This window comes from Gopherus evgoodei, chromosome 7 (genome assembly GCF_007399415.2).
Source record: "Gopherus evgoodei ecotype Sinaloan lineage chromosome 7, rGopEvg1_v1.p, whole genome shotgun sequence".
Classification (NCBI taxonomy): Eukaryota; Metazoa; Chordata; order Testudines; family Testudinidae; genus Gopherus; species Gopherus evgoodei.
Window position 1 is genome coordinate 51,715,795 of NC_044328.1, and position 19,209 is coordinate 51,735,003.

The 19,209-nt window shown below is 40.9% G+C and overlaps 1 protein-coding gene across 2 annotated transcripts in view; it reads right to left on the reverse strand.

Annotated features, from left to right (window-relative positions):
- BICC1 (BicC family RNA binding protein 1) overlaps positions 1 to 10,836 on the reverse strand; it is a 215,038-nt gene extending 204,202 nt beyond the window's left edge. Inside the window, exon 1 of one of the 2 annotated variants that reach the window (XM_030570387.1) lies at positions 10,638 to 10,836. In XM_030570387.1, the coding sequence (XP_030426247.1) occupies positions 10,638 to 10,836 (199 nt within the window). The remainder of the gene's footprint in view (positions 1 to 10,637) is intronic. The other variant, XM_030570389.1, reaches the window with a different exon arrangement.
- Positions 10,837 to 19,209: the final 8,373 nt, after the last annotated feature.

Here is a 19,209-nt window from a genome sequence, read left to right on the forward strand (position 1 = left end):
CTGCCTACAAGCTCATCAAGTATTTTTGAGCCACTTAGGCCACTGAACATGGTTAAAATCAAAGTTAGAAAACACAAAAGGTAGTGATCCCAAATCAATGCTAAACACAGCGACATTGCACAGTCTCTAAATGCATAGCATTCTTAAATCTAACACATTAAGCTATAAAAATAAAATGTACTAGACTAGAAAATGCCAGGTTGCACATGTGTTGCAAAGTTATGTTTAATATAGGAACTTCTAAATTTTAAATAAATAAAACATATTTCCATGTTACAAGTTGGAAAACCCTGAGTTTATGATTTTAAATGTACCATCTTTTACATTCAAAAACTTAAGCGAGTTCAATGTTATGGCCTAGTTTGTTTTTAAGAGGTACTTTTAAGTATTGCACCAGTTCCTCCATGAAGTGTGCGCTCCTTCAGATGCACCAATTAAACACCCACACTCCAAGTGCACACTTAAGAGGCACTGGTGGGATTTTTCCAAGATCTGCACTGGCACTTCCATTGTCAGGTAAGGAGTAATTCCTGACCATCCAATGGGACAAGAGAGACCAAAAACTGATGTGAGAAGCTCATCTACTCCACTTCCCAAGTCAGAAGTGACAGGGGAACCACTACACAGGCACACGTATTTCAAGATTCTCAGGAACCCAGAGCCTTGGTGCCTGCTGGAGTGCAAAAGTCCAAGAACAAAGACATGCAACAAATATCTTAACATATTTTACATCGTATGTACTACTTGAGAACCAATTCAGCATATAGAAAACTAGACAATATACATTATACACACACAATCTATTTTCACAAATCTTCCATAGGAAGAGCTGTTCTCTGCTGCTATTGTCACAGAGACCGAGAGCACCATGGCCCTGAGAGTGCAATATGGCTATTGGACCACAAAAGTGCGTAGCTGATTCTCTTTTCCAGCCCAACAGCCCATTCCTCGCTTGCACACTCTAATGTAAGCAACATCCAATCCTGCTCACCCACCTCCAGCCTCCCACTCTGACTAAGAGAGAGACATATATACATTCCCTTCCAACCTACTCAACAGGCCTGACTCTTTCTACATACACACAGACACACATAATAGGATTCTTTTAAAAGGCTGACAACTCTAACATAAGCATTATTGGTCAATCTGGCACCATAATGCTGGCGGAATACTCAGATCTTTCACAGGAAGGATGAAAAAGGTGACAGTCACAGCATTACTGCTACCATCATGTCCAGTTCCCTGTTCATTCAGGGATCTATTAAGATCACATCTGCAAGGTGGTGTAATCACACCAGAGCTGTGATGACAGTCACTTTTTAGAGATTCCCCTGTTTTTTTTAAGTTGAACAATGGTGTCTAAGGCTGACGTTCCACTATACTCCATTGCCAAGTGAATAAGCATGTTACATTTAAAATAAATGAAGGTACTGCTCTGGATTACTTACTTCTGCCTTTACAAAAAAATACTTCCTGCAATTCCAACAAAGCCTCAACATAAAACCCAAACAGAAGGTTTTTAGAACACATTATTCTATTCTATTATTGGGGAAAACATTCTATACTGAACATCCTAAAAATTCTTTCCAAATGAAAACAAGATTACTGGTAAATCAGACCCACTTCACATAAATCAGTTATGCAAATCAATGCAGCACTGTATCTGGTCATTTTACTAACCTCATGTAAAATGGTCATGTTGATCAAAACTAGAAAAATTAACACCTGGGCATTAATATCAGACCTAACATGGAAGGAATGCTACTTTTATATATAATATTTCAGCCTTCAAGAAACTAGCCAAGTGTTTAAGGGCCTGAACCAAAACCCATTGAAGTCAATGTAAAGATTGCTGCTGATTTCAATGGACTTTCAGTCCAGGGCCTGCAAGGGCCCTAATCCAAATGTCGCACTGCCGGTAGAAGTTCATTATCCCACTAAAATAACTGTACAGTAGGGATCAAAATCAAAGTCATTATTGCATTCTAATTCATTCTGTTCTATGAAACACATAAATTTGTATCTCCCCTTTCAACTTATTCAGCTGTTTCAGCACAAACTAGTAGTTCTGTCTACTACAAACGTTCATAACTCCATGGCTTATACACAGGAAGTGGGAACTTCGGAAAGGAAGGCTAAGTGTCTCGAAGCCGCGCCTTTTAAGTTTGCACATTTAATCACAAACACAAACATTCCTGATATTACATCAATTAACTGAATGGGAAACACACAGACTTTAGACAGCATATTCATTATGACTCACATATTTAGAACTAAAAACTATTTTTAATAAATTAAAATATTTCAGCTATATTTAGAGCGACAGAGTATGCCCATCACTATTTTCTACTGTTAAGCATTTAAAGTGGATGTTTCACTATAGTTAAGAAGCACTTCACAAATAATTCTACTACACAAAGATCTGAAAATAAGAAACAAGTACGTTTCATTGCTAAACAGCAGACAGGCACAAAGCCAAACAGCCTGAAATAAGTACTCAAAACAGGGCATATTTTTCCAATGGTGGTAACGATTATAATATAACCAAAAGGAATGTGCAAGCCAGCAATATTTAACTCAGCAGTTCATGCCAAACCATGATAGCCTGTTGTACTACTTAAAAAACACAGAAACTTGAGAAAGTGATATTATTACAATTGTTAACGGAATGCAAGAACATTTTTAAACTACAAGTCACCAAAAATCATTTCATATACATACTCACACATACACATATTATATATAAAATTTTTATAGAAAAGTCTAGTCAGCACCTTTGGGATTTGAACTAGAAAAATATCTAAAACTTTCAGCTATATGTATGTCAACACCAAAACTAAATGCTATTAGAAAGGTTCCACTTACCACACTACTGTGTCTTTATCCAGAATAGTTTTTATGCATTGGAAAGTAAAAACTACGAGAGTGAGAGATTTTAGTAGAACTTTTTAAGCCTCTACTAAGAGAGATAGTATCTTGAATTTTATTCTTCTTAATGAGTCAGTGTGAGGTTCTCACTAGCAAAGACTATTACAGGAAAGATTGAGCCTTCTGCTCTGCATCCCTGCCAGCAACACTTGTACATTTGACATTTCAAATGTCAGAACGTTAAGTCAGTCGAATTCTAACTGCCCATGACTGAAATTACCAACATAGTACTCCATTCTTTATATCAAAGGATGGCAAAAAATGTTCCTTTATACAGCATATTCTAGGTAGCTGACAGCTATCATTATTATACATTTTTCTAAAGATTCTCATTGATTTATGTGATAAATAACATATATATTAAAAGAGTTAATTTCCAAATGAAAAATACTAAAAAGGAAGCTTAATAATCAATTTTGTTGCACAATTTAAATCCAGCTTTTACAATATACATTTATAGATAACATACAATTTGCCAGCTCTACAAGGACTATAATACCCTATAAAATCAGGCACCCACTATTTGATTGTGCAACAAAGCAGCTACCTAGCACAAAAACTACTAAACTCAGGTCTATAAGGAATATTCTTCTGCTGTAAACCATGACTGTATTAAAACAGAGTTTCTCAAACTGTGGTCTGCGAGCTCCATTCAGGTGGTCCGCGGATAGTTCTCTCTAAGGTGCATGCCTGGCTGGCTGCACACGAGAGAATGAAGGGCCCCCCACCTAATTAGCGGAGCCACGTGCTGGACCCTGGAAAAGATGCACATGTAAGGTGAGGTGGTGGACTTGGGGGGAATAGGAGGTAGTGGGAGGGGGCAGTAGGGTGAGAAAAGGGGGTGGGGGGGACTTTGGGACGTGCAGGGCTGTGGTAGCCAGAGAAAGAAGCGACTTTCTCCAGCTCCAGGACTGAGGCTGCCAGGGAGAGACGGTCCTCCTTCCCACCACCTCTGTGGCTGCTGTGGTGGGGGAAAGTGGGCATATCCATAGCATTAGAAAGGTAAGACTACTGTTATTAAAATATGAGTTGTGCACTTTTATTTGTAGAACAAAAAAAGTTTATTATGAAGGTTGGTTTTTTTAACATCCAGCTTTTATCCAAAGCGCTTTACAATAGTTAGCTAACAGCACAAACAACATTTGGAAAGATCATTAAGTGGTCTGAGACCCTTGGCAATATTCAAGTGGTCCGTGAAAAAAAAAATTTGAGAACCACTGTAGTAAAGCATAAGGGCTGCATATCGACACAGCTTTGCTAGGATTTTTGTAGTCCTAGTCTTCCTTCTCTAGGACTTTCAATATTCCAGACAACCAAACTTTAAGTATCATAGGCTAAATAAATGGAATCAAAATAGTAAAGAGGAAATGTATTAACAGAGATTTCAGTATTACCCTGGCAGGAGAACCAGACTCTGTTATAGGAATGTGGGTAGTATGAGAAGAAAACTTTCATACCTGTTTGTATAATTACTGAAAAGAGTGTATTTTCCTTATCCCAGTACTTAAAGTTTTGCATGAAAGATAATTTGAGAATAGAAAACAAACATGCAAATGATCAAATGCAGAATAACCAGGCCTTTTTTGAATTATTGCTGAAGTATATCAGACACAATCATCCATCAGCATAAATTCTGAACAAAGCAATGTCAGGCATTTTATTTTCAGTAAAATATGAATTCAAAATACAAAAGAAATATGATCATTAGACTAATTTAGAAGCAACTTTATTAAGATGAACTGTTGGAAATATTAGAGCAGGGGCTGGCAACCTTTCAGAAGTGGTGTGCCGAGTCTTCATTCATTCACTCTAATTTAAGGTTTCGCGTGCCAGTAATACATTTTAACGTGCTTAGAAGGTCTTTTTCTATAAGTCTATAATATATAACTAAACTATTGTTGTATGTAAAGTAAATAAGGTTTTTAAAATGTTTAAAAAGCTTCATTTAAAATTAAATAAAATGCAGAGCCCTCTGGACCAGTGGCCACGACCCAGGCAGCGCGAGTGCTACTGAAAATCAGCTCACGTGCCGCCTTCAGCACCCATGCCATAGGTTGCCTACCCCTGTATTAGAGCTACATTGCTGTTAAAGTTTTTGCCTTACCCCAGTCAGAAAGGACTGATATTTACTCTGGAAAAAGGTATTCCAGTTTGTGAGCATTCATTCTTGCAGGCAACAAACACTCTGCCTATCAGCCAGAGGATAAGTAATCAGAGGAGAGGATCTAAGAAGAAAAATTGTGCCCATTGGGAGTTTGGAAAGAGGGAGGAGGATGAAAAAAAAAAAGCTATGCAAAATTACCAACAATTTGAGAGATGTGTATAGACATTTCATATTAATTCTGTATGAAATGTTATCATTAATGCCTAAAATTAGGCAATAATGCCTTATCAATTACTTTGTACAAAGTCTGCACGCAAATAAGGTTTGCCTTTTTGAAAATTAATCAAGATAGAGCACAATCTTGGGGAATCATCAGCATAGACAGGGACAAGTCACGTTCAACGTTGTACTAACTGGGCATGGGACCAACTCAAAGAACCTCAACTACCTCAAGTCACGTTCTACCTTAATACAGTGTTCTTTTGCAAGCAAGCCCAGGGGGACCAATGGCAAATTTCTAGAGCTTCAGGATTCAAAGCTATAATATTCTGCCTTTTCCCTAGATGAGTACAAGGCAATGCACCTAACAGTGACCTATCCAAACAAAGTACTTCTGAACGGTTTCAGTAACAACACCGTTGACAACAGTGAGCATATTTAAAAGTGAGTGAGTATCTATTGGATCAAAAAGGAGTCCCGTCAAGTAGGACTGTGGCACAAACATGAGAACTTAAACATGAGGGGGGTCTAGTTTTTGGTGAGTTTACGTATTTTTGCTTGCTTGTTTGTTTTTTGTTTGTGTTTTGTTTTTTAAAGAAGGTGGTAAATTGGATGTCTTGACAGAGACACATTCTAATATTTTGCCACAGTGCAAGAGAAAATAAGGAAAAATAAGTAACATTATGGTATCTACAGAATTTCCCTACTATACTTCTCTAAAAATGTTAAATTTTAATTACCTTGATACTACAGTGTCAGACACATCATAAATATACAAGATATGTATATACTATATACCAATGGTTCTCAACCAGGGGTATGTGTACCCCGGGGGTACTTAGAGGTCTTGCAGGGGGTACAATAACTCAACTAGATATTTGCCTCATTTTACAACAGGCTACATAAAAAGCATTAGTGAAGTCAGTACAAACTAAAATTTCATACAGACAATGACTTGTTTATATTGCTCTGTACACTGAAATGTAAGTACAATATTTACATTCCAATTGACTTTCTATAATGATATAGTAAAAAGGAGAACGTAGGCAATTTTTCAGTAATAGTGTGCTGTGACGCTTTTGTATTTTTATGTCTGATTTTGTAAGCAAGTAGTTTTTAAGTGAGATGAAACTTGGGGGTAATGCAAGACAAATCAGACTCCTGAAAGAGGTACAGTAGTCTGGAAATGTTGAGAACCACTGCTATATACCATACACAGGTGTACAATATTCAAACCTATTTTGAGGTATGACATAGAAAGCACATTATATCTGTCATCGTTTTCAATATTGATTAGTAAGACACCTAATCTATTAATGAATGTTGGGGTTTGAGTATTTATTTATTTATTTGTTTGTTTAACATTAAGGCCATCTTGTCTGTAGATTTATTCATAGATACTGCCTTAGTCAGACTACACTTTTTGGACAGCCTTCTGTAAATTTAATCTTTTATAGTGCCCAGCTATTATGGTGATATTTTTGTGTGTCTAGTTAAATTAATATTTTGGAATTATTTTCTTAATTGAGTGTTCACTAAGATTTAGTTTACAACAGCACCAAATGTATTAGGAAAGTTTTTCTTCCAATATGTCACTACTGAAAGAATCATTGATATACTGTTTGACTCCTGCTTCCTTTCTGCAAAAATAATCTGCCTAATGAGATTTGTTCACAGAGCTACACTGAAAAATGTTCAACAAAAAATATGTACACCATGCTATATAGAGTATACAGTAAAGTATGCATACACAATAGAGTTTCACTAAATAATATAGCATCATAATAACACTGGACATAACAAAAAGGAAATCTGACCATATGAGTTATTTAATGTGTTCCTACTGGTGCATTTCTAAGGCACTAGAGTAGTTCTGTTCCAAAGACCATGAGAAACCCTGGTAAGTCAAAGTTTATACTTTCACTGGATGGTCATCTCCAATACAAAAAAAAAAAAAAGGAAAAGAAAAAAAAAAGGGAAATTCAATATTGTCTAGAAGCTGGATCATAGTAATGTGAACATAGATTTCTGGGTATTATTCCCAGCTCTACCGCTGACTTCCTGGGGCACTCTGGCAAAGTCACTGTCTGTGTTTAACTTAACCATCTATAAAAGGAGCATAGCAGCATCCAGCATGGTCAAGAGATTATTTTCGTGTTTGTAAAGCACTTTAAGATACTTGAGTGGACGTGTTGTGAGTATAAGCTATTAATTTAAGATGTAACTTTATTCCATAGTATCTTTCCTGATTTTTTCCAACAAACTTAATTTTACCAATCTTCCATTTCTGATGGAGAAAGACTAATTTATTATGCTCGTCTCTTTATTCCATTTCCTAAGAAGTCTATTTTTTTTCCAGCAAGAATACCAATTAACTAGAAATTCATTCAAAATGATGGTAGTCAGAGTTTTTACATTTATAAAAAAAATCTTGTTACTGTGAATTCAATATGCTATTGTTCAATATACTGCTGTGTGAGGGATACAATTTAAATGATCTATGCACATGCATGCTAGGCTGAAATAACATAGAATATCACAATTTTATCTCTTAAGTTATACATATGCATTAACCACTGGATGGCACAGCTATATAATCAGACTGGATTCTGTTTATGAGGTTTGTTTTGCCCTCCCACCCTTACCGCCTCAGGCAGTAGAAAGACACAGGCTGTGGGATGAGGTAATGGAAGTTTGTTTTACTGGTGGAGGAAAAGTGAAGAAAACCTTCTATTTTCCTACAGCACTTTTAATTGTGACCTTTCTTCAGGAATACCTCCTCTTTTGAGTGTCCATGTGCAATTTACAACATTTCGTTTTAAGATATCTTGGATGAGCACAAGTTTAAAATTAATTCAGTTAGGTATAACAAAAACTGTATGCTTCTCTGCACTCTTTATTACATAATGAGATTTCTCTACTAGTAACAAAATATTAACTGGTTAAAGATTAACCTACCCCCAGGAGAGAGAATCTCATTTGAAACAAATTCCAAACATTATAATCGGCAAGTCATACCAGAGTTTTTGGGCAGACAATCCAATTTTCCTAATTACTTCAAATCCAGCATCCTCTTCCCTTTCCCCCCTCCCCTCCTCTCAGACCACTACCACTGGTCTTAAAAAATTTCAACAGACGTTCAGTGACGGTCATGATGAGTAAAACATTTTTAGGAAATTAATTGCACAATTTTAGCTGACAGATTCTTAAAAAAGCAAAAACAAAAAAACAAAAACAAAAACCCACACCTTTTATTTTTAGGAGTTGGTTCACTACTGGCATAACTCTAGCTAAAATAAAATGTTTTCTCCAAAACATATCCAAAAAAATAGTTCATTTACTTGAAATTCATTTTTTCCTTATCTCACCCTCAATCTCTCTACCATTTTTCCATCTTTAATTTTTTTAAATTACAAAATTCCAATTACACTATCATATTCAGGGAATATGAATTATAGGACCAGATTTTTTTCCATTTTGTTTTCCTGTTGTCAAAGATTACATTTTCTAACATTGCTTTTAAGTTACTCAGTGCACTTTCAAGTAATTCAGAAGGTAATAAGCACTATGTTTACAGATTTAGAATGACTGCTCTCATGCATAAAAGCAAATATTTTCATTGGTGAAATAATACATAAATGAAGAGCTACCAGTTTCCTGTTATGATTTTTGAAAAATGCAGCCTCAACAATTGAAAAAGAAAAAAAAAAGTCAGTCAAGTATACAGTATTTATACATCACACAATAAGTGGCCATAAAATTATGTGGCTTGCACAGGCCATGCTAAATGCATGCTAATAATGTACTCCTGTTCCTCCTCTTAAAAAAGCTCAATCAACTATCATGTGTCATCCTATACATTTAAGAAAATAAAAGTGCACTTTTTTGAAGTTCTATAATCTCATTCAATTCAAATATGCTTTATCCTCTCAGAAATTTTAAAAGTAACAGTTTGCAACTGAGCTCCATTTTCACTGGACTAGAGCAAAAGGTATATCCACGTTTAAAACAATATTTTCTATTTATATCAATATTTTTTTCAAAACCTGTTTACTTAACTTTCACGAGAGTGACATAATTCAAAACACAGTGGAATAAAATGCAAGAGATTTCATCACAAGAAACAATATAAATGTATAACAAATCCTAACCCTAACACAAACATTATCAAACATTTCTACTCATGTGTATCTAATGTTACTGTTTTCAAAACTAAGATTTTTCACCTAAAATAACCTCTAAATCATTTGCCTTAAGAGCACACTGTACTATTAGGTGTATTATTTTAGTGATATGGTATGGATAATCTATCAGTTCAAAAAAACTTGATTGCAATACTCCTACTAAAACAGAAAAATATTAGAAAAATATCTAGATCAAATTAGAATATAGTCATTATTTAAAGGACTCTGATATTCAAAAAAACTCCAGAAATGGAAAGTTTTCTTGCAATCCTGAAATCTTCCATTTTATGAAAGCTCACTTTGCTAGGTAGCAAAACACTGTCCTGTTCCTGAAAAATCTGAAATGCTTTAGATGAGCTGAAAGCTCCTTTTTCTTTTTTTAAAGTCTTTCGAGTAGCCCACGACATTCCAGATTACCTTGAAACCTTTTACAACCTCTTTTACAGTTTTCACCGTAGAGCAAGGCTTTATTTCAATACCAGTAATGCTAATAGCGTTTATATTTAGGATGCTGCTGGTGAAACCACAGAGCTGCGAAGTAATGGTGTTAGGGACAGAATTTGACACCTGTATTAATAGTAAGTGAGATTTTTACGAACTGAGGGTAACTCAAGATGAATTTTGCAAGAGATTCAGATGAAAACAGCAGAGCTCAGTCTCCACCGCTTTATGAAAGAATCCCTTCCCGCCCCAAAAGGAGCTCGGTTTGCAAGCCCTGACATCTGCAAACAGCAGAGAGTTTATCCGCATATGGGACTGGAAACGCTAAGGAACAGGAACGGGGAGGGGATGGGGAGTAAGTTTCAGAGCCAGAACAAGTGCCCTCTTTGGGGACCGTTCCAGCCTAACGCGAAGCGCCGAACCTGGAACATCCCAGCAGGAGCAGCCCCGCTACGCCTCCCACCCGGGGGTCAATCAGCAAGTGTCCCGGCTCCTGGGGGGTCCGGCAGAGGCGAGTCCCCGCCTGCGTCCCAGCCCTTCCCAGCAAGAGGGGCAGGCCCCGGGACAGCGGCTGGGCACCCCCTGCCAGGGGAGAGACCAGCGCCGCTCGCCAGGGGGACCCGCTGGAGCCCACTGCGGGGACGCGGCTTCCCCAGCGCCACACGCACCTCCCGTCCCCGCTAGCCCAGCAGCGGGAGACAGCGCTCCCCGCCTGCCCGCGGCCCCGGCCCCTTCCCCGGCCCGGGGACTCCCCCGCTCACCTTGCAGCATGGCCTCCAGTTTCTTCCTGTCCACCCGGAATCGCTCCTCGCCCCACTCGGGGCTGCGCAGGGGCCGCGGGCCGGCCGAGTCCTCCTCGGAGCCGGGCAGCGGGGAGTCGGCGCTCCGCTCGCTGTTGGAGCCCGGGTCGGAGAGCGGCTGCGGCAGGTAACCGCTCAGCGGGTCGCACTGCGCCGCCATGGCGCTGCCGGACGGCCCCCGCCTCTGCTCCGAGCCCCACTCGGCCGCTTCCCCGCGGGACGCTATCTGCCCCCACAGCCGCCCCCCCGCCTCATCCCAGCCGCCGCCTGCCAGAGTCCCGGCCCCGGCGCCGCTGCCCGCGCCCGCCTCTGCCTCCGGCTCCCCGCCGAGTGCGCCAGTCCCCGGGCCCGCCGCGGCTCTGCGGCGCCCCCACCCCGCCCGCAGCCCGCACAGCATCTCCGCCTCCATTGGGCAGCCCGCGGCCCACCGGGAGGGGCAGGGGATATCCCCAGGCCGGGGGAGGGGGCAGGGGATCCCGGAGGGGGAGACCCCAGCATGGGGGTGGAGTGAGGCTGGCGGCGCGGGGCCGGGATCCCGGTGAGGGCACCCAGCACTGGCCCCTCCTGGGAGCGTGGGGCTCACCCCGTCATCGGGGGCAGGAGATCCCCGTCTCAGAGACACCTCATCACCATGGAGGGAGGGGGAACACGTATAATGGGAGCACGGGACCTCCAGCTCCGGGGAAGACACCCCATCGGTGGGGCAGAGAGATCTTTATCCTGGGGGCACCCCTTCATGGGATGGGGGATCCCCATGGAAAACAACGGAATGGGAGACACCATCTTGGCAGGGAAATCAACATCCCAGAGGGAGACACCCCATCATTAGAATATGAGGATCCTTATCCTGCATGGGAGACAAACCCCAGCGTGAGAAAGAGAGATCCCCATTCTCTTGGGGCAAATAGTCTGCAGTGGACAGTAGGGTGAACCTCCCCCTAGGGGAAGACACTTCATCATGGGGTAGGGGGACCCCCCCAACCAAAGGGAAGACACCCCCTCATATGGCAGATAGATCCCCAACCCTGGGTGCACTCCATCATGGGGATCCTTATCTTAAGGAAGACTTTCCACAATGGACATAGAGGAATCCCTGATGTGGGGGAAGAGACCCCATAATGAAAGTATGGGTGATTCCCACCTCAGTGGGGAGATACCATCATGATGGCACAGGGATACCCATCCTGGAGGGAGCCACCCATGGGGGGTGTGCAGAGGGATTTTCATCCGAGGAGGAGGGGCAGGAGGATCTCAGTAAAAGTGCTGGGATTAGGAAAGTGGTGATCTATATCCCCACCTCGCGAGATGCTGCATCATAGGGGTAAGCAGAAATAGGACATTCCCAGAGAAGTCAGTGAATAGTATTAGAACCACAAGATGTGGAGACTCTATGTCAGTACAATGACTGATTGCAGGATTGGGGCCATAGTCTTCTGAAACAGTAAGCAAACACTTCAATGTTTGTAGGATCAGGGCTCATATGACTATATCATTTAGGAAGGAGAAGAAAAAGAGCAGATATAATAGGATGATATAAAATGAAGACCAGTGAAAAGGTCTACTGCCTGATCTCACTTAATCTACTCCAAAATAAAAATTAAGCAATAATATAATTAAAGGGATGTCACTTTAAAATTGGCCCCCAGTCTAAACTTTCAAAACCTAAGCTCCATTGCAGTTTTGAAAACTCAAAACAATGCAGAAGGTGTAACAAACAAACAAACACCCTGAAATTGACTTCACTGAATTTTCATTGTTGAAACTGAGAGAAGTGCAAACAGTAAATAAAAAGCATTAGTAGTGGGACATGAACTAAATTTTTAAATGCCTTTCACTTTTGATACTCTAACTGGTAGTAATCTAGGTTAAGAAAAGTATTTGTTTACAATACATAGGGACGTAGCAGGTGATGCAAATTAGCATAACTCCAGCTAAGAAACCGGTCTAGAATTTTTAAATTCAACATGTCCCTTTCAGCGAATAGCTTATCAAGGTTCAATAAAATAATATGCATTTATATGAATAAGAATGTATCTGTGGTTACATTAGTTAGGATTTAAAAAAATAAGGGTTATCAATCCTCAAACTTCAAGGCATAACTGATTGCCATCGAGATCAAAGGGAAAAGCTATATAATAATATATTCAAGGCTTGTCTACATAGAAAAGTTATAACAGTATAAGGTAAACCGATTTAGTTTATGTCTTTTCGGAAGCAGTTTAAACAAAACTGGAAAAAGCCATTATTATTCCAGAATAAAAGTGTCCACACGGAGTTATACTGGTATAACTATAGAGATTTAACTATATTTGTGTAATTATACTAGTATAACTGGAAACATTTCCCATGTTGACAAGCCTTCAGCTGATGTATCTGCCCTTCCACATGTGTACTGTGGATTCAATTCATTATATGCCGGCAGGAGGATAGAATGGATGGCTTAAATACTTTTCTGTCTATAACATCTATGGGTACATCAACACTACAAGATTATTCCAATTTTACATAAACCGGTTTTGTAAAACAGATTGTATGAAGTCGAATGCATGCGGCCACACAAAGCACAATAATTTGGTGGTGTGCGTCCATGTACCGAGGCTAGCGTCGATTTCTGGAGCGTTGCACTGTGGGTAGCTATCCCGTAGCTATCCCAGAGTTCCCGCAGTCGCCTCTGCCCACTGGAATTCTAGGTTGAGATCCCAATGCATGATGGTGCGAAAACAGTGTCGCAGGTGATTCTGGGTAAATGTCGTCACTCATTCCTCCCTCCATGAAAACAACGGCAGACAATCATTTCGCACCCTTTTCTCTTGGATTGCACTGGCAGACGCCATAGCATGGCAACCATGGAGCCCGTTTTGCTTTTTGTCACTGTCACCGTATGTGTACTGGATGCTGCTAACAGAGGCGGTACTGCAGCGCTACGCAGCAGCATTCATTTGCCTTTGCAAGGTAGCAGAGATGGTTATCAGTTGTTCTGTACCGTCTGCTGCTGTCATGAGTGCTCCAGGCTGACCTTCACTGAGGGTGCAAAGACAAAAATGGTAATGACCCCCCGGGTCATTCCCTCCTTTATGTTGTATCTTAAAAATAGAGTCCTATCTAGAATATGGGGCAAGTGTACTAGAGAACCAGTGTATCAGAGAACCAGAGAGCACAGCCACTCCGTGTCAGATCCCACAGACATGATGAGCTGCATGCCATTCTAGGGGGTATCCCTGCAACAACCCCACCTGTTGCTTCCCTCCTCCCCCAACCCTTCTGGGCTACCATTGCAGGGTCCCCCCATTTGTGTGATGAAGTAATAAAGAGTGCAGGAATAAGAAACACTGACTTTTTAGTGAGATAAAATGAGGGGGAGGCAGCCTCCAGCTGCTATGATAGTCCAGGCAGGACATTAAATGGCGGAGGAGAGAGGAGCGCAGCATCCCGCTGCTATGATAGTCCAGGCAGTACAGAATCTTTTCTTTAGACATGAAAGGGAGGGGGGGCTGATGGAGTTCAGCCCCCACTTGTTATGATGAGGACGGTTACCAGCTGTTCTGTACCATCTGCCGGGAATAACTGGGAGTCATTCCTACTTTTACCCAGGCGCCCTCTGCCGACCTCACCTGAGGCCAGCCAGGGGCACTCACGGGCTGATGATGAGGATGGCTACCAGTCCTACTGCACTGTACCGTCTGCCACCGGGGAGAGGAGAGGAGAGGATGCTGCTGTTCATTGCCCCAGCACCGTGTCTACCAGCAGCATGCAGTAGACATACGGTGACATTGAAAAAAGTCAAGAAACGATTTTTTTCCCTTTTCTTTCACTGGGGGAGGGGGAGTAAATTGACGAGATATACCCTGAACCACCCCGGACAATGTGTTTGACCCTACAGGCATTGGGAGCTCAGCCAAGAATGCAAATGCTTTTTGGAGACTACGGGGACTGTGGGATAGCTGTCCATTTGATTCTTTGGCTTTCCGTTACACTTGTCACACAGCACTGTGCTGTGGACTCTGTAGCATAGCCTGGAGATTTTTTTCAAATGCTTTGGCATTTCGTCTTCTGTAACAGAGCTCTGATAGAACAGATTTGTCTTCCCATACAGCGATCAGATCCAGTATCTCCCGTACGATCCATGCTGGAGCTCTTTTCGGATTTGGGACTGCATCGCCACCCGTGCTGATCAGAGCTTCACGCTGGGCAAACAGGAAATGCAATTCAAAAGTTCACTGGGCTTTTCCTGTCTACCTGGCCAGTGCATCCGAGTTCAGATTGCTTTCCAGAGCGGTCACAGTGGTGCACTGTGGGATACTGCCCAGAGGCCAATACCGTCGATTTGTGGCCACACTAACTCTAATCATATATGGTAATACCAATTTCAGCGCTACTCCTCTCGTCGGGGAGGAGTACAAAAACTGGTTTAAAGAGCCCTTTATATCGATATAAAGGGCCTCGTTGTGTGGACGGGTTCAGCGTTAAATCGGTTTAACGCTGCTAAAATTGGTATAAACGCGTAGTGTAGACCAGGCCTATGATTCTGTGATATGGTGGGTGATCATCACTATGGTGATTGGCAATGATCAGCTGTAGATGCATATGCTTTAAGGTCTGACAGTAACTTTTGAAACCACCGCCTGTGAAGTTTTGTTATCTTGATTGTAGTCCTTGGATGGTCTAGAGGACACTAATACTGTTCTAGAGTGGTTCCTTTCTTTCTTATATGAGAGTCCCACAGTGTAGTTCTGTGCATTTATGCCCTTGCTGCATCTTGTCTGAAGGTTTGTCTACATGTAGAAGTTATTCCAGAATAAAGGAGTGAAATTAATGTGAAATAGCTGTTCTGGAATAACTCCACTTGTAGACAAGCTCTGACATGTAGAGTGTATTCTGTTTGGGGCAGAACTGTTTTCTTTCACTTGTTTGTGCAGGATATAATAGGGCCTTGATCCTTAAGTTGGCTTCCTAGATGCTTGCATATAATAAATAGTATATAATTATAATAAAAATAATAATAATAATGCTAGCAGTAATTCCTAACTGCTCTTAGGTATCTCTAGCATGAGGATTCTCAAGCCTCTGTTTTGCCACAAGTATGAGGAGGCATTAACGGAGATAGTGAGGCAGTTGGGGCCATAGTGTCTTCAGTAGGCAGATGACACCCAGCTCGTGCCATTTCCATCATATCTAGATAGTGCAGTGCCTTTGCTTACATCACTGCCAGACCGAGATTTGGACTGACATAAAAATGAACTGATTGTTACTGGGGCCTGGGGAGAAAGATTTTGAGCTTTTGGCAGAGATGGTTCCACTTTAATTAATGATGGTTTGCCTTTTCTCAAGGAGTGTACAGTTTAGGAGCTGTTCTTGATGCCTGTCTCTTGCTGGAATCTTAGGTGCTGTCAAGGCGAAAGAGCACCATATTTTATCATGAACTCTGCAATGTTTGCGATCCTTCCTTTCAGTTCCAGACCGCATCATTGCAGTCCAGACCTTTGTGACTTCTAAACTGGATTACTGTAATGCTCTTTACAATAGTCCTGAAGGCTGTTCAGAAGTTACAACTGATTTAGAAAGTGATTGTTCACCTATTATCCACTGTTAGCTGTAATAAACGTGGAAAGTCACTTCTTCAGGAGCTGCACTGTTGTTCTAGTTGCCTCCAGGTGTGATTCAAGGTGTTGACTTTGATTTATAAAGCCCCACTTGGGTTCGATTCTGGATACTTGGGACACTACTTGTTTCCTAGGTGCCATCCTGGCAGTATGTCCTTTGAACACTTAAGATCTGACATTTATTAAACATCCAGGTAGCAAAACATTCTTAATGGCAAGCCATACTCTAGCACTTGAGTCCCAGTGATTTGACAGCATATGAAAGCCATCAGGACACAGTTTGATGCCCATATCTCTTACCAAGAATTTGCTTGTAGGATAGTTTGGAAGGATATTCATTGGAGAGGGAAATATCATTTTCCTTCATGGTTAAGGGTCATACATTTCATGGTTGTATTCAGTTTTCTGTATGCATTCAGAGAGGTAAAAAGAGGCATAAGGCATATTTTATTAATTAGTATAAATAAAGGGAAGTGATCCAGTGTAGTTCTGATGTTACCCAAACCCCACTCAGTGCCACACATGAGGAAGAGGTCAGTGCTCACATCAAATCAGCTTGAAGTTGAAAGGACTCTGATATTCCATCCCAGGTCATCAGCAGCCAAAATAGTCTCAATCTTTAGCTGCTATAGAGGCCACGATATTCCTAGATGTACAGGTAGGCAATATGGGCCTGATTTTCAGAGTGAATGTGTCTGTAATTCCTCTTGAAGTGAATGGCAGTTACAGTTGCTTAGCATTTCTGAAAGTTAGGCATATACAGTAGATATTTTTACCCTATCTGCCCTTGCTCCACGGAATTCATCCATAGGCTGGTGAAATGTGTAGTCCTAGATCCTCAATGTAGGAGTTCACCACCTTTGCATTTTATCAAATCTCTCAACTAAAGCCAAGGAACACACCTACTTTTCCACATATCTGGCTATGGTACATGTCACACAGCATATTGTACAGCAGTATTTTTTTCATCAATCATGTAAACAATAAAAGAGATTATGGGTCTCTCTGAAAATGATTTAGCCAATTTAGTTACTAACCATTTCCCTTAAATTGGAAATAAACCCACTTCATGATGTGTTTTTTTACTAAAAATAAAGAGAAGACCTTTTGCTTCTTTATTTAAGTCCATGTAAACTGGCAAAAAAACCAAAACCCACCCAGTTTTGGTTATTACAATTTGTACTGATTATATATACAGCATAATGTCCTGTATTGTATAAAAATATTCTATTTCTCCCATATATTTCAAAAGAGGGATAAAATGTAGGTTACACAGAGAACGTAACCTAAGTAGAAAACCACATTCTTAATGGTTAAAACAATATTATATGTGGATACAACTGGGGAGACTGGGAGGAAGTTGGCAGATATTGGATCTGATGGCTAGAGAGAACATCAGTTGAAATTGACTTTGGCACACAACTTATGCTGGCCATTTTTGTATGGCTAGTAGCTTGATCAAAGAAAAGAATAACAGGATCTTTCTCATTTTGGCATATTGCTCCTATTTTCCTACATTCTTTCCTCCCTTTTTTCATTCTAGTCTCTTTTTCTTACCACATATATACATAATAGCTACAAATCTCAGAAAAACATAGCTATATAGATAAATGAAAGGGACTTTTGACATAGCTTTAATCTGACCTAGCCTATATAGAAAGTCTATTGCATGATACACAAATGGGGGTGAAATGGATACCATGAAAGGAAAATTAAGCAGGATCCATGAATCCTGAGATATGATCTGAATCTCATGGAGCCACAAAATTTGGATCCATAGGGGATCACTGATAGAGTGTGTTTGGGTCCAGTACTAGGCCTGAGGAAGCATTTACAGGGCAGTGAGAACCACTAAATAGTGGATTTATGGGCCATCTCATGGCAGGAGCTGCACTGTGAAGCTAAATACTGGCTGCACACAGAAGGGGGAACAGTTGTGCTTGCCTTCTTTCCTTTTTCCTCCCCTTCCCTTGCTAAACCTACTCTCCTGTCTTCGATTTGGCCATTTATGGATTGAAGAGGATAACCTACTAGCCTGAGATTATGGTTGAAGACCCACTCAGATTACATTTAGGGGTCAAGTCCATGCATAGGGTTCACCAGGCGGCAGTCAACCTAGTCTGCATGTGACTCAGCCAGGTGCATCAGGCACCTGTAGCATTTGCAAGGGCTATCTATGCCTGCCATTTCCACATTCTACAAACCCAGGATGCTTCGGCAATCACAGGAGGACTACAGCCAGCCACAAGGCACAGAAAATAGCCCAAGGGTTCTGAGTTGGGGGTGGAAGAAGAAAAGGGGGGAAACTGAATTTTAAAAATAATATATGAATAATTTTATAGAGGGAAGTTAATGCTTTTTTTCCTCTTATTTTAGGTTTTATTGTTGATGCTGGTTGTATACATATATTATGGCTCTTTGGCCTTCCTTACTGTATTTATTTATTTGGATTTTTAAAACATAAATTAGCACCCATATAAGCTCTGCAAAAGTAACAGGTGAAAAGGGGCTGGACTATGATGCCTTTACTCACCTCACTTCCCAAGTAGCTGCCATTCATTTCAGTGTTTAAGGGGATCACAGTCTGGCCCAATATAAGGGAATGCTCTTTTATGTCAAGCTAAGACACCAGCAAATAAAAGCCCTCCTCAACAGATGTAAAACCCACCAGCCCTCAAATTCTTGGGAGAAAAAATGGGCCTTTCCATGTCTTATGAATGTGAACAAACCTAGACTCTGGTAAACCACAAGGGAATAAATTCCAGACCCCAGTCCCTCTCATGGAGCATGCCCTCCTGGTTGCCTTTTCCCTTTTTCAACTGCTCATCTCAGGGGATGATCTTTTAGGTCACCAGGTACCAAACCACTTAAAGTAGATTTGCCCAATCTATGGCCCAGAGGCCAGTTGTGTCCCTCAAAACTCTAAACTGTGG